A 15443-nucleotide genomic window follows, 5' to 3' on the forward strand; every position below is an offset into this window, starting at 1 on the left:
GCTTGAGAGCTTACGGTTTCATGTCCTATTTCACTCCCCGATGGGGGTTCTTTTTTCACCATTCCCTTACAATACTACTTCACTATCAATCACCCAAGATTGTTCGGATCTGACATTGGGGGGTGTGGAAGCGTGTACAATGATATGAACCTGCTTGAATATAAAGGTATATTCTTGATAGGATTACCGAGAAAGGAGCTATTTATCTCATTCAACCTTGGAATGAAAGGCATATGAGATATTTTTGTTCGACATATCTACTTTTCATCAGCATTCTAATACCCTCAAAATTAGAGCACTTGGAAGTAATTTTTCCTAGCACAAGGCTAGGATTGATTACTGCCAGCAAATAAATGAAAATACCGCTATATATCTATCTATATATATACAAGGACAGGATCCCTCACGCTGCTACTGTGAGGAGGAATCTGCATGCCACACCAATGGCTGTTTTGGAAAAGGTATCATCCAAATATTTAGAATTGGAGAGAGAAAATAATAAAAATATATATGCGAGTGAGAAATTGCACTCTAGTTTGTATATATATATATAATAAATGATAAATTTAACAACCATGCCAAGGGTAAAACAGAAAAACACAAAATACGATTTCAATTTGACATTAATAAGAAGGCAAGAGAAAATTACCCTAGGAAAGAAAGCTTATTCCTGCCTGCCCATTTAGAAGATGTATCTTAGATAGGCAAGAATTCTGGTCATCAAAAGACAATATCCACTGCTCACTTAATACTTTGTCTTGTGCAAATGAGTCATAGAGATTTGTCATTCTTCAGTTTTGGCGTCAATGTACTTTGACCACCATTCATATAGAATCCAGAGCAAATCTGTAGCAATAATGGAAGGCTTAACTAGCATTTTCCTCCTTAGTGACATGATTATCACCATTTGCCCTTCGTGCTGCTCTTCTCTTGGCTTGGATTTGGCGTACAGATTCAGCAATTATAGGATGGAGCTTCGGAGATAGTGAGCTTGGAGAGGAGATATTAAGACCTGCCTTCTTCAAGGCCCTTGTTAAATGTTTTTGAGCCTTTTGAAAATGGATAGTGCAAAGAACAGGCACAGTAGATCGTAGAGTCGGCTTTCCACAAAGAACAGGTCCTGTTTGTGAACTTTAAAAAGAAAAAGGTGATTAGTGATTTGGTTCATCTGGTTTGCTACTGGAGAAAATTCAAAGAGAGAATCCTACCTATTTTAGAATTGATACGCAGTCAAATGAATCAAAACATTCAAATAGAACATCAATTAAGAGGCTACCCAACATCATCGCTATTAACGGCATTGCTACCCAACTACTAGCTTAATTGGAATGATCGTTAGAAATAACGTCACCATTCATAACATTTGTAGCTGGCACATTCCTATTAAACATTTTTTCCTGTTGTTCCTCTCTCCCTCTCCTAATTGATAGCCTGTGCTTCCTCTCTTTAGAGGGCTCATCTTTTGAAACTTCCATGCTTTGTGTTGCTTGTTTGTTTCAATCTATTCCCTCTACTTCTTTAGCTGATCTTTGTTAGCATAAGAGGTAGTTATACTTTCCAATACTGAATAAAGCAAAGGCACTGATTTTTCAGATCAACTGGTTTACAACATACATCTATGAAATTTATTCAACCATTGCACCTATCATTTGTAAAATGTACCAAAATCTGCATAAAACATGATAGATAGCCCAAGGATCAAATGACCCAACGTCATCAACAAATTCGTCTTTGCCGCTTCTTTTCTTTTTCTTTTTTTCCCCCCCTTAATTTCCGTTCGTCTTAAACTAAACCAAATAGCAACTCTGGCACTAATCTATCATTATGTGACTAAATCTGGTAAAAGAAGATTCATTAGATCAAAACAACAAATCAAGGACACCACACTACAGGAAAAACATATTAATTATCATATCCAAAAGCAAAAAATCAAAGCAGATGGTTCTGATAATGTGCAGTACAGTAACGACAAAATCAGACTCAAAACAGAATATTTCCAGTATCAAAATACATTAATATGGAATAATCTAAAATTTAAAATAAAATGAAAGAAAACCATTCACGCATCCATTAAAGCAGATCAACTTCTTCTTCTATTTACACGCATTAGAATAAACATAACTGGATTCTAAAAGAAATTGGCAAAAAAACAGTGGCCACAACTCCAACAAAAAGTAATCCACCAAAACCCCATTAATCAAGTACCAGACATGATCGCATCCATAAATATTTAGAACTAATAAGAATTTTGAAAAGATACCTTTTGACAACATATGTACAAGGCTTGTAAAGCTTCTGTTTGCTATCAGAGAGGATATGGGGATGACAATAGTTGGTGAGCGCCATGGCCTTGGCTTTGCACCCTGTAAAAGCACACCTATTATTCTTCACATCATTGTTATTCTCTCCAATCCCCAAAGTAGACCTATTGTTCTCTCCACTCCCTTCCACACCACCACCTCCACCATTCTCCTTCGCCTCTTCTTCCTTAAAAGGACTCTTCCCATATTTCCAATAGTACTCCCTATACTTAACCCTAAGATCCTCCATTAAAGCCCAATAGTGATCCTTGTAAAACCTCGCAAGTTGCTTCACACGACGAGACCGACGACGAATCACTTCTTCGCGAGTGAGGAACTTAGAGTCACAGAGAATCGAATCTTCCTCGGCACCATCAATGGTGAGAGCTGTATTGGCCGCCATGTCTGAGTCTACGAACTGGGTTGGGTTAATGTTAGGGTTTTTGTCTTCTGTGTCACTGCTAGTGCTTGGATTTCCTAGCTGTTCAAAGGGCAGAGAAGAGATAAGATCCTTCTTCGAGGACTTGGCGGAGGAAGCCGGGTTATGCCTTGTAATGGAAGAGGAATGGTGCTTGTTCGCAGAGCCCATCTCGAGAGAGATTGAGAGAGAACCGAAGAAAGCCCGAGGAAGCCGAAGTGGCAAAGGCTTAAGGTCGATTTATTCTTTATTCGTTTTTTTTTTTTTTTTTTTAATTCGAGGCAGAGAACTTTCTTTGCTTTTCTTTTCTTTTTCTTTTCCTTTTCCTTTTTTTGATAAAATAGACAGACTACTGACTACTAGAGACAGCTAACGCCAAAATAATTTCAATGTATTAGGAAATTAAAATCAAATCATAATATTAGAAGGTTACATCTCATGTGGGTCCACTTAAGGGAACAGAGTAAACTAGTCACATCGTAAAGGCCATGCACGGATTCTTATGTCCAGTAAAAGATTCCAATCCAATAATTGCTTGCTTATGAGTTTACGATTAAGAAAAACCTCTTCATTCAGAATCTATTTCCAATTAAGCCCATAGCTATCTAGGTGATTGATAGTTGTTCCAGCCTATTCAATGGTTGTGGTTATTTCTCCAAAAAAAAATCATCAATTAGAAAGGAGCTCGAATTCCTATTGAACAACATCAGATCCTCCTCTATTCTCTCCCGCAAATCAAAACAAAATCCCACGCATTGGTCTCTTCTCTCCCAAAAATCAGAACAAAAATCAGAACAAAGGATCTTGAATCCAGGAAGAAGGGGAGTTGAGGTTCAAGAGGAGGAGAAGCAAAGCTAGACCATCGAAGTTGACGTAAAGGAGAAAAATGGCACCTCTTATGCTTTGACCTGACTGAAACCTCATCCTTTCAGATTAAGTTATCACTATTCTCTGCTAGACATTTTATCGAATACGTAAAGACCCCCACCAAATTCATCTAAAGAAAACAAGGGGCTTTAGGCTTTTTAAGCCAACTTGTAGTTCACTATATTCATGTTCTCTCGATTCAGAAGAAAAGGAAAAGAAAGGGGGCAGAGATGGGAAGGATGATGATGGCCTTATCTTCTTTCATTTCCTCATCTCCTAATTTATTTGTCACGAAGAGACGTCCAAGCCCACAATCAGGTGGATAAGCGAATTGGGGATTGTGTGGATAGGCGCATGGTCCCAGGTTCGATTCCCCATCTATGCATTTACAATTTAAGTGAAAACTGTGGCGGTGGGTTGCTGCGCTAGTCTCCTCGAGGATTAGTCTAGGTGCGCATAAACTGACCCGGACACCTTGGTTAACAGAAAAAAAATAAAAAAAAAATAAAACCACAACCCTTTTGCTACTCTTCCTCCTCGCTTGTGATGTCTTCACCAAAATTTTATCTTTGTACATGCTAGACAAACTTAATCAAGGAGATCAATCACAAGCTCAACAAAGCAATTCCTACTCAATACCTTAAACAGATCTACAAGGCCATGCGATACTCGATCCTCACTGAAGGTGCTAAACATGCTCCTCTAGTCATGTGTGTCGTTGTTTGCGAACTCTTTAGAGGCGGTCATTGTGCAGCTTTCCCCACTGCCTGGATTTTGGCGCCTCTATTCTAGTTTTTGGGAGAGAAGAGAGGAGGAGGAGGAGGATTCGATTTTGTTCAATCGGGTATGGATTGGATCAATTCTGATGGGTATTTTTTTTTTTTTTAAGAAGAAATTATAGCCCTTGGATGTGCTTGGGATAGGAATCAATCGCCCAGGTAGCTATGGGCAAGCTCTAGGAAATTAGTGCTATGGAGAGGAGTTGGATCCTTATTGGGTTGTCTTCCCATGGATGATACCTCACACGCATGGCACATTTGTACTTAAATTCTGACCCTAGAGCAGGTCAAGGCTCTTCCTAACGGATACTAGGAATTCGATACGTTGACTTTCAATTGTTTTGACACTTGTCACCTCTCCTTCATACATATCATTAATTATATCTACATAATTATTCAAGCCCCTTCCCCTCCCTAGGATATGCCAAATGAGTTCTCTAGGTACTTTGTCATAGGCTTTCTCTAGGTCAATAAAGACCATATGGAGGTCCTTTTTGTGGACTCTAAAAACTTTCATAAGTCTTTTTTTAATTTAAATAGCTTCTGCCATGATTCTCCCTGGCATAAAACCAAATTGCCACTTATAAAGAGTCAAATAAGTTCATGAGAACTTTTTTTATAGAAATATAATTCTTATATTGGGATATTGATTGTTTGAATGACACCTTTATTGGTGTAATTAGAACATTTAACCTCATTTTACTTTAACCCATTGATTCTCTTTGACAAGTATGCAACGTTTTTACCCTTGGGTAGATATGTCATTTGAACAATTGGTCACAATTTCTACACAAACAAATGGAAATGTATAATTAAGGGTTGAACCGTAAATTTGACTCTCATCACTAACTTTAATGAGTAAACTTTTGAATGCCCGAGAATAGAGGAGCTTTCGCTGACACTCCATCAAGGAGTTCTCCTTGCTTATGAAGCCTCTCCAAGCCCAAATGCATCATAGAACAACCACTGGCCAAGGGAAGAAGAAGCAAAAAATGTCAAAGTGAAGAGGAGAAATGATTTTCAAGAAAACAGAGCAGATCCGAGAAAGGTTTTTGTTGTCATTGGAAAGCAATGGTCTGATAACCAGCTTACCTTGTAGCCTTGGTTGTTGCAATAGGAATTTTGGATGAGAAGGAATCGAGAATGGATAAGTCTAATAATCCAAAAATGACTAAAAGCCCTATAAATATGAGCTTGGTGCACTAAGCGTTGTCTCGTTGCCATTTCAAAACCTAGATTTTGGGGGAAAATTTAGTAAGTCCATAAAATCATTCCAATTTCACCTTTTTTTTTTTTTTTTTTTTTTTTTAACTTGGAAAAACCCTTTCATCTATATATGTTTCTATTACATGTCCTCTTTACAAAAGTTTCTATTGTTTTGAAGTTTCGTTCTGGTATTAAAGTAGAACCCAAGATTTAACAACAATTAAAACCCTTTAGCTATGAAAGATGATCTCTTATGATGGATAACTTATGTTGGGAGTATGGCTGCAGTAGGGATGTAAACGGATCAGATGCGAATCAAATTCGGATTTTCAACTATCTGTTTACTCTCTGACTTGTGTAATTCAGACTTTCCTCCCCCCCAATGAATATAATTTGCTCTTAATCAATCTTTCTAAGTTGTTTTAACTCTTTTTCTCATTCTGTAGAACTTGTTTAAACTTCGAGAACCCTCAAAAGTATTAATTGGTTATTTAATCGGATTGGATAATTGTTTTCTGGATAATTTGGATTTTAATCTGGATAGCCTTTAACCGGATACGGATACCCCTAAACGAATACAAGTGCGAATTCGAGTTCAGATTTCGACTATCCATTTACATCCCATTTGGGGAAGCCATCAATAAACTCTAAATAGAAATGTTGGACTGCACCTTTTTGAGCTGTGTCAGAATAGAATTCTCTAGTTCTGTATTGAAACGCTTTTCCTATCTCACTTACTTTGGGTTGCTCCACCAACAAAGATTTGTTCTTGAACTCTTTTTCTCTCCATGTCTCCATTACACTCACGGGCCTTTTGATGACAATTTTTGTGGGATATCCATCACTTTCATCGTCACTATTTGTGATGGTGATAATTCCAACCATGGGGGTGTCTTCTCCCACATAATCTTCATATTCTCCCACCCGACTTGGGTAGGAAGTCAAGGTTTTCCAAAAACCCTCTTTATTGCATTACAGAGACGCTGGAGCCCCATATCCAATGCCTCTTCCAAGGTGTCCTCTTTTCCCACTTCTTTGAGAAGCTCTACTTCCTTAGCATAGTAATGTACCGATGGCAACATCACTTAACATTTTTTCAGTCCCATCTAGGTGGCCTACCATTGTGTTCAAAAGTACAATTATATCCACCATTCATTCCTTGAATGCTACTTCAAAATTGGCATTTTTTTCATCTTCCTCTTGGCCGAGACATTCATCTGGCAATTCTATCTCTGTTTGGATAGGTAATGTTGAACGAATGGCATCTGTGGGATCTATCATTGGGTCATCCCCACTCATGGCACACATTAGATGATTAGCCATGTCATCAATTCCCTTGGCATCATAGTCATCAAGTTCATTATGACTCTCCCTCAATGTTACTCATTATGTGAATCAGGCAAGCCTCTTCTTTGATTTGTTCTTCAATTGCCAATTCCATAACTGCTTTGAGCAGCTCATCTGTAATTTCTTCAACCACTGGCAAAGGTCCTTTCCGGGTTCAACAGGATGTATCAATGGGGTATGATCCATCTCTGACTCTTCATTATCCAAAGCATTCACTAATCCAATTAATGAGGTAGAATCTGGTGACCTTGGTAGTATATCACTCCAATTGTAGCCATCTATCCATCCATTCTCGAGCTCCTGAAAGCACGAATCATACACTGCTCTTGGGTTGTGAGATGATTGGAAGTCATGGTCGTTTGATTGGGTTGATGGGGTTGATGGGTATGAGGTGAGATGATACGAAAGGGATGTGATGTGAGAGGTTGGATATTCTAAAGGGAATAATGGATAATATATGGGTGATGGAGGATATGATCTTGGGGGGTACGATGGGGATTCAGGTTGTGATGGTAAAGGGGATGATAGGAGGGATCGTGTATAGGTGATGGAGGGGCATGGACTAGTGGGACTTCAGGTGGTGGAGGGCTAGGTGGTGGTTAACCCGTGACTCCTGATCCTCCATCATTGATGGATCTTTCAGCTTCCCTCCTCATTATTTGTGCTCTGTTTCACATGATCTTTCTGTACACCTAGGAATTCATGAGAACTTTCTTGCCCTTCAGCTGGATGAGTCGAGTTGGATATCCTTGAGACTCCTCTCCTTCTAATGCATTACTATCCCATGATCTAGGAGGGGATTGGTTGTGACATTGGAAGCTTGTTTGATTTTCACTTCTATTGTCCCGCTATCTACTATGTCTTGGATGGCATGTTGCAAATTGAAGCACTGCTCTATGGTATGACCTTTCTGATTATGGTAGGAAAAAATACTCATGTTCCCTATACCAAATTGGTGGGAGATTACTAATAGGCTTGGGAGAAATTGTACCCAGGAGACCTTGCTTCTTCAACTTCTCATACACTATGGCCAATGGCCCCAAATCTGTTAACTGCCATCTTGGTCGTTGGACCCTTTGGGCTGTAGAGTCTGCCTGTATAAAAAATGGATGAGGTTGGGGCATGGTTTCTGATGCTACTAGCTGCTGGACTGCATTCAATGTGCTTGTCTTTGAACTCTTACCTCGTCCAAACTGTACATTCTTTCCTGAGTCCTGAGACACTACTTGGTATTGAGGATCCCCTAACAACTTATTTTTGATGCGGGTGCCTGTGGCTATCAAAGCATCAAAAGTCTGCAAATGTTGGTAGTAGAGGACCTCATAGTAAGGTTTGGATAGATTTTCAATCAACATTTCTACTTGCTCCACCTCAAAAGGGCGATCCACCATTTTGGCAATCTTGTCACGAAACCTCATCAGAAATACCATAAACCCTTCCTTCAGTTGCTGCCTAAGGGTCTCCAACTCATGTCGCTTGGCATCAACTTATGTGTTATGAGAGTATTGCTTGGTAAAAGTCCATACAACTGTTCCCTAATTCTGAGTATTGCAGGTTCCAATTGTATTAGTCACCTCAAAGCTGGTCCTGATAAAGTCAGCATAAATGTCTGTCCTATTTACTCATCTGTGAGTTGCCATGACTTCTCCACACTCACTAAGATCTTTAGGTGAGCCTTGGGGTCTCCTGACCCATCAAACAGATCAATCTACTATTTAAACTTCTTAGGGACTCATGCCCTAAAGAAAAACTCATCTCATTGGGATCTATGGCCCGCCCCTCCTGACTCCTCCCATTCCAAATCATGCTTTCTAACTTTTCCACATGTTCTCTCATCTTCTATTCCCTTTACGACTCTAGAAGTTCGTTTTGCATATGGGCAGTAAAATCTTCCTCTTCCTCAGCAATCACAAACCTAAGAGGAGCCTTAAGCACTGCGGGAGTTCCCCTTGATGTAGCTACCTTGGGCCATTCTGGTTCTCCTGAAGGGGGGATAGGATCTATGACACCCAAGAATACGATAAGTACCAGGGGGTTTGGGAGATCGGTGAGGGTATGCAAACTTTAGTCCCACATCGCCTAAGGAGAGATAACTGGGCTAGTTAATAACCTCTAGCCTCCTTAAAATGGCACAACAATTATTAAAGCCTTGAGCCCCATGGGCTAAAGAGGACAATATTGTGCAAGGTTAATGGGGCCGGGGCATTACAGGATCTATCCTCGTCGAGTTTTGAGCAACATTCTCATTATGAGTGGGATGGAGTCAGCCCTAGACGGGTTCCTAATCTCTTGTAATATTTGTGCCAAGTTCTTCTTAAATTCGGCCATCTCAGCTTGCATGGCTTCCACGGGATGAGCCCATACTGGCTCTGGTGCATCGCCACTAACTGGGTCCCTGATAAAAGCTTCCATCCTGACTGAGTCCTGACTATCTGATAAAGAACTGTCCAATTGGGGTGATATTGGACTTAGGCGAGTCAACCGGTTACTCTGACGAGTCCACACGGACGACAAGGATCTTTTGGACTTGGAATCATACCTGATCTACAAAAGGTTTGGCTTCAGATTTTTTTTATTTTTTATTTTTTTTTATTTTGTCCTTTGTAAAAATCGAGAATAGCAAAGAGGGGACTTTTTCCCTTTTCCCAACTGGTTTTTCTGGAAATCCTTAATCATATCATTCCTACGCCATTAGGGAGTACTTAAAATCAATTCATCAATATATAACACGTTAGTATCGTGTGCCACAAGATCAGGTCAAAAATTGGCCTTGTGCTGGATTAGGGTTTTTGGGAAGGATTAGGGTTTCAGGCAGCATTAGGGTTTTGGGCTGTATTAGGATTTAAGTTGATTTGAGCCACTATCGGGTTTAAGGTTCTGGGATGTAATAGGGTTACTGTCAGATTTAGGGTTCGATTAGGGTTATTATCGGGTTTAGGGTTGGATTAGGGTTTTGGGATGCTTGCGAGGTCTTGAGTTACTGTTGGTGCACTGGTCATCACAAAAGACCTAAAATCTCTTCCGATGTGAAGCACGAACCTTGATCTTTCCCCGTTTGTCATCATTGTCAGTGTGATACCCTACTTTCTAAACCCAGTCTAATTTCCCAATTGGTTCGATTTGGTCTTGCAAGACCTGAACCTGAGAGAGCTGAGGCGAGTACCTTATGGAACATGATGGCAATGGTGACTCTGAACTCGGGTTAGCCAGATGAGTTGGAGTTAGTACCTAGTGAGATCCGTGTGCCCAAGCCATGTACTTGTACGTATCACAAGGTCATGTATGCACAATAAAGGTACATGACTGTATTTTATGTCAAGTACATGTGTTAACCCATTACTGAGGGTGAAATACGTGTCAGGGCCAAGCCCCATCGAAAATCCCAATGACCCGACTAAGTTTTGGCCGATTGGTGGGTGGTCATAGATGGGTCGGATCCACCAGTGTGACCTACCACTCTGGTCATTAGATATTTTGACCCAGGTATAAATAACATTTATTACTTTTCTTTTCCCTCATTTATTGTTTTACAAAGTGGGTGAGAAAAGTAAAGAAAAGAGAGAAATGAAGGAGAGAGAAGGAAAGAAGAAGGAAGAAATGGGGAAGAAGATGATCGTTGAGCATCGCCGGGGTCAAACCTTTTGAATTCAACACCGAATTAGCGAACCTCATCTCGAGATCTACGTTTTGAGGTGAGTAAAGTCTATATTTTTTAAACCCTCATGAAACCCTAAGTGAAATCCTATGATTTGGGTAGGAATCCTTTAGATCTTGTTAATCTCTCTTGGGAATGTGAATCTAAGGTTTAATAAAGGACCTACATGTTGTTATAAAGGATTTTGAGGAAGAACTTGCAAGATTTGTGAAGTATTTGTTGATCTCTTGAGCTAAAGAGAAGATTTGAGGTTTTTGAAGTGTTCTTAAGAAAAGAGGTAAGATCCATGCTTGAGACCTTGGATTGACCCTAGATCTATGTTGGAATCATATTATGGAACCTTAGATTTGTGGAAAATTCGGTTAAATTGACCCATGGTGGTGTCCCCAAGGTGGGATGAAGAATGGAAGAGAACATAAAAAATCCTAGTTCCAAGTGGTGGGTGCCTGAAAATGGTCAGACCCACCAATCTGGAGCCCGCCTGTCCTAGTTGAGTTACTGGCACGACCTGTGAGCAAGATCAGTGGGCACTTGGCCCACCGCTCCTGGCCCTTAGTCCAGGTATACCTCTGGGTCGAGCGGCGAGCAAGGACTGGTGGGTGCCTTGCCCACCGGTTGACCCACCAATCCTACCTTTTGGGTTCCGAATGGGCCTAAATTTGTTGAGAAACTTTCTTTGGTGATTCTAAAAGCATTGGGATCATTATACTCCATTGGTTCTGAACCTAAAGTGGAGTTATATTAAACTTGACCCCTTTTATGACATGTTGTACTAGAAACTCGTGTCATCGCATGCCAGATCTTTCTCGTACCAAGGTGATCATTGTACATAATTAGGTAAGTGGGAAGAGGACATTGACTATATTTTTGGAGTGTTTTTGCATCATTTCAGGATTGTTATAGACTAGCCATGTCATCATTCATTATTGTGTGTAGCCTAGTCATCCTCGAATACCATTTGCATGCATTGATGTGAGCATTATGGAATTAATTTATTACTTGATATGCTGACATCTTAAATCGTTAAATACTTATTCCTGCTTTGTGATATGAGATGGATGACCTTAAATTATTGAATATGATGCATTGCTAGACTAGATGCGTGTCGTAGTGAGCTTGGATACGAATACATTGGTGGCCCGTGGAATGGAACGCAGTGGCACTGTGATATCCTACTTTTTAAACCCGGTCTAATTACACGGTTGACCCAGTTTAACTATGCGGGACCCGAACCGGAGAGGGTTAAGGCGAGTTCCTTATAGACCATGATGGCAAGGGTGACTTTGAACACCGGTTGACCAGACAAGTCTGAGTCAGTGCCAGAGGAGACGGGTGTACCCAAGCCGTGTACATGCACATATCATAAGGGCCATGTACGGATAAAGCTGGTATGTAGCCGTATCCTAAAGTGCATATGTGTAATATATCTTGTACCGAGAGTGAGATTCATGCCGAGAGTTGAATTCCATCAAAATCTCACTTGTTGACCAATTTTCAGCCCTCAGGTGGGCGGTCACAGGTGGGCGCATCCGCCCACCTGAGTGACCCACCCATGTGGTTACTTAGTTTGTTTTTAGAAAGTATAAATAGCATTTATGAGTTTTCCATTTTCTCATTTATGACATTCGGGTGTTTGGTGAAAAGAGTAAAGAGGAGAGAGAAAAGGAGGGAGAAAAGAGAACGGAGAAGAAGAAAGGGGAGGAAGAGGAAGAAGGGATGGATTTAAGCGGTGCCAAGGCTTGATCTTCCCATTCCGACGCTGGAAGAGTGATCCCCAACACGAGATCTATGTTTAGAGGTGAGCGAAGGCTATATTCCTTAAACTTTCACCATACCCAAGTAAAACCCTTGATTTGGGTAATGTTTCTTGAGGTCTTGTAAATCCCCCTTGAGATGATGAATCTAAGGTTTAATAGATGGTCTATGTGTTGAATTTGAAGGATTTGAAGAAGTGTTTACAAGGTTGGAGAGGCATTGGTGATTTGAAGTGATTTTTGGGTTTTTGAACGAGTTCTTGAGCAAATAAGGTAAGATGGCTTTCCATTCCTTAAATTTAACCTAGATCTAGGTTAGAATCATCTTATGAGACTTTGAATGTGTGAAAAATGGGTTTGAAAAAGCCCCATTTGATTCCCCAAAGGTTAGGGAAGGGTTCAGGGAAAATGACATTTTTTTGCCAAGTCCGGTGGGCCAAATGGCCCGCCTGAGGGCACCCGCCTGAGAGGGCAGGCCCTCGGGGCCAACCGGCGGGCCCCTACCGGTGGGCCAACCTGCCCGTCGGTTCTAGCTGACCCTCGGGGCCAACCGGTGGGCCGACCTGCCCGCCGGTCATGATCAGTGTGTCAGGACCGATGGGCCGACCCACCCACCTGTGAAGACCGGTGGGCTGTGACAGGTGGGCTGCCTGACCCACCCGAGAGACTCCTAACGTGATTTTTACGTCCGAATGGTCCCAAAACGGACATGCGACCTTCTTTTACGATTCTAAACATGATTTTGTCATTAAATCTTGTTAGTTTCGACCCCAAAGTGGTGAAATGCTAACCCCATTCACTTATGATAGGTTCACCAAAACGTACGCTTCTCGCACCGGATCTCACCCGTACCGGGCGTGAGTCTTTACACACTACAAGTAAGTGGGGAGAGGACGTTTGGCCTTATTTTAAGGCTTGTTTGGCATTCATTTAATTGTATCTAGACTAGCCATGTCCTCATGCAAATTATGTGTAGCTTAGCCATCCTCATATTATTATGACACGTGTGTTGTGTTTATTTTCTCAATGTTAAATGATGATGTGATTATATGATGAATGATGACATCATTGTGCATAATACATTAATAGACTAGATGCCGTAGTCGGCTTGGAAACGAGTGCATTGGTGGCCCGTGGAATGGGACACGGTGACACTATGCAATCGTACTATGTCATATAGGAGCATGCGGTGTAGGATTATCATCTTCCCATGCTACGACCCTTCCCAACAGGGGTTGAAGTGTTGGGTTACCATTTGGGGGTTGAAGTGTCGGGTCACTGTGGCGGTTAGACATTCGCCCAGCTGGTCATTAGGATAGTCGGCAACCCCGGTGGTATATTCAAGAGGGCCAATCGTACTACTTTTAAATTGCTGGAGTCAGCACCTTTATTTTCTGTCATTTATTTTTATGCTAAGAGTCAGTGGTCGGCATGCTTTACTTTTTCGAGTACTCACGGTGGGTCTTCTCCGACAGCCCTATGGGCGTATCACGGGATGGAGTTCACAGCTCGTACCCGGAGTATATGCGCACTATGGTTGTAGTAGCACTAAACCAAAGACTTAGTAATGTTGTTTAGGTGGATGTGATGAAAAATGAATTGCATAGCATATAGTGCATATGATTGTGATTGTTGTGTGGACTCTTGTGTGGTCCTCCTTTTCACTTACTGAGCTAGTGAGCTCATCCCACGTGTACACTTCTTTTAGATAATTTTACAAGTCACCAGCCTGGGGATCAAGGGTCGGGCCCCATAGTTGAATTCCCCGAAGAGGATTGGTGGGTCCCCGAAGACTATGGGCATGGCACGGATTGCACGTGCCAGGGTTGTGCTGTGGGACCACAGCAGTGACTCCATACAGGGTTACTTTTTGATTCTTTTGATGATCCCTTTTGTGTACTTGATATGTAAATTGTATTCTTTTTGTGTAAATATCATGCCTGCGAGCCCACATGTATTTAACTATGTATTACAATTTGGGTATCAAGTATATTAGGGATATTTATAGGTAAGTTAAGTCTTCCGCTGAACTGTTGAACATTTTCTTAGTTGTGTGTGTATGCTGTGATTGGGTACTGTATCAGATGATCCTGGCAGGTTTAGGTTAACCGGAGTTAACCCGGTCACCAGTCTGGTTCTGTGTGAACGGGGTGTGACAACGGTGGTATTAGAGCGTGATGCTCTATTCACTCACAGCATACCATATAGACCCCATAGAATCTATAATAGGAAATGAGATTGGGTAAATGTAAAAACTTTAAGGAGTTAAAAGCCAAAGGAAGGAAGTAATAAAAAAAAATGGTTGTATTTAGTTATTGCATTCATGGCATGCATGAGAGAAAATTACTTGAAATCAATAAAAGATTATTTAATTGATGTCATAACCCATCGAGTACGAATTTAACGAAATTTCGGCAGCATAACGGCGCAAAACAAGATTTCCAAAAATTTTTCACACACAAACACCTGATAGACAACATATATATATATATATATATATCAATGAGCATAATTAACAAGTGACGCCACAACTACACTACGATAAGTTATCAAACATACAAAACTCGCCACAAACTACCAATAAAACATATCACCCCACAAATAAGTCCAATTACAGATAAAGTACAAGGAATGAGAAAAGAAAGGAATATATAGTAAGATCAACAACATGGAAACAACTGAGAAGCTGGTGTAGACGGATGAGCTAAGTCCTTAAAGATCATCGTCATCGTCCAATACTATTACTCTGTTCCTCTGAGGTCTCGAACTAACGTTGAGTCGACGGTTGTAGTAGTCAAACCTCGAGTTCACCAGCTATACATCCCTCCAAAGTCGGGAAAAATCCGCTGAAATGGCATTGGCCATTGTATCCAAGTCCTCGCCCAATCTGAGGAAGGAACTCTCTAAGGTAGCCTGCCTCTCTAGGATGTTTTCCTCTCTTGAAGCACTCTCATCCAGTCTTCTTAGCAGCTGATCTTGCCCATCTTTCAAGGCCCTCATAGCAGACATCATGCCCTCAAAATCATATGCACCACTCTCAGGAGGTGGGGCTCTACGCTGTGGGCCTGCAGCTCTCATGAAGCCAGGATCAGCACCTCTCGAGTCAAGAGACTCCTC

General features: G+C 41.0%; 1 protein-coding gene across 2 annotated transcripts in view; it reads right to left on the reverse strand.

The window, feature by feature from the left end:
* Nucleotides 1-2957, reverse strand: part of LOC122063481 (INO80 complex subunit D-like) — a 15243-nt gene extending 12286 nt beyond the window's left edge. The window contains exons 1-2 of one of the 2 annotated variants that reach the window (XR_006135349.1): nt 2261-2957; nt 650-1131 (exon numbers count right to left, since the gene is read on the reverse strand). Coding sequence is in view for 1 of the 2 variants with exons in the window: in XM_042627182.1 (XP_042483116.1) it covers nt 867-1131; nt 2261-2889 (894 nt within the window). In the remaining variant the exon portion in view is untranslated. Of the gene's footprint in view, nt 1-585; nt 1132-2260 lie in introns of those variants that run through there. The other variant, XM_042627182.1, reaches the window with a different exon arrangement.
* Between the last annotated feature and the right edge of the window lie 12486 nt (nt 2958-15443).

This window comes from Macadamia integrifolia, unplaced genomic scaffold (genome assembly GCF_013358625.1).
Source record: "Macadamia integrifolia cultivar HAES 741 unplaced genomic scaffold, SCU_Mint_v3 scaffold1338, whole genome shotgun sequence".
NCBI classification, from domain to species: domain Eukaryota; kingdom Viridiplantae; phylum Streptophyta; class Magnoliopsida; order Proteales; family Proteaceae; genus Macadamia; species Macadamia integrifolia.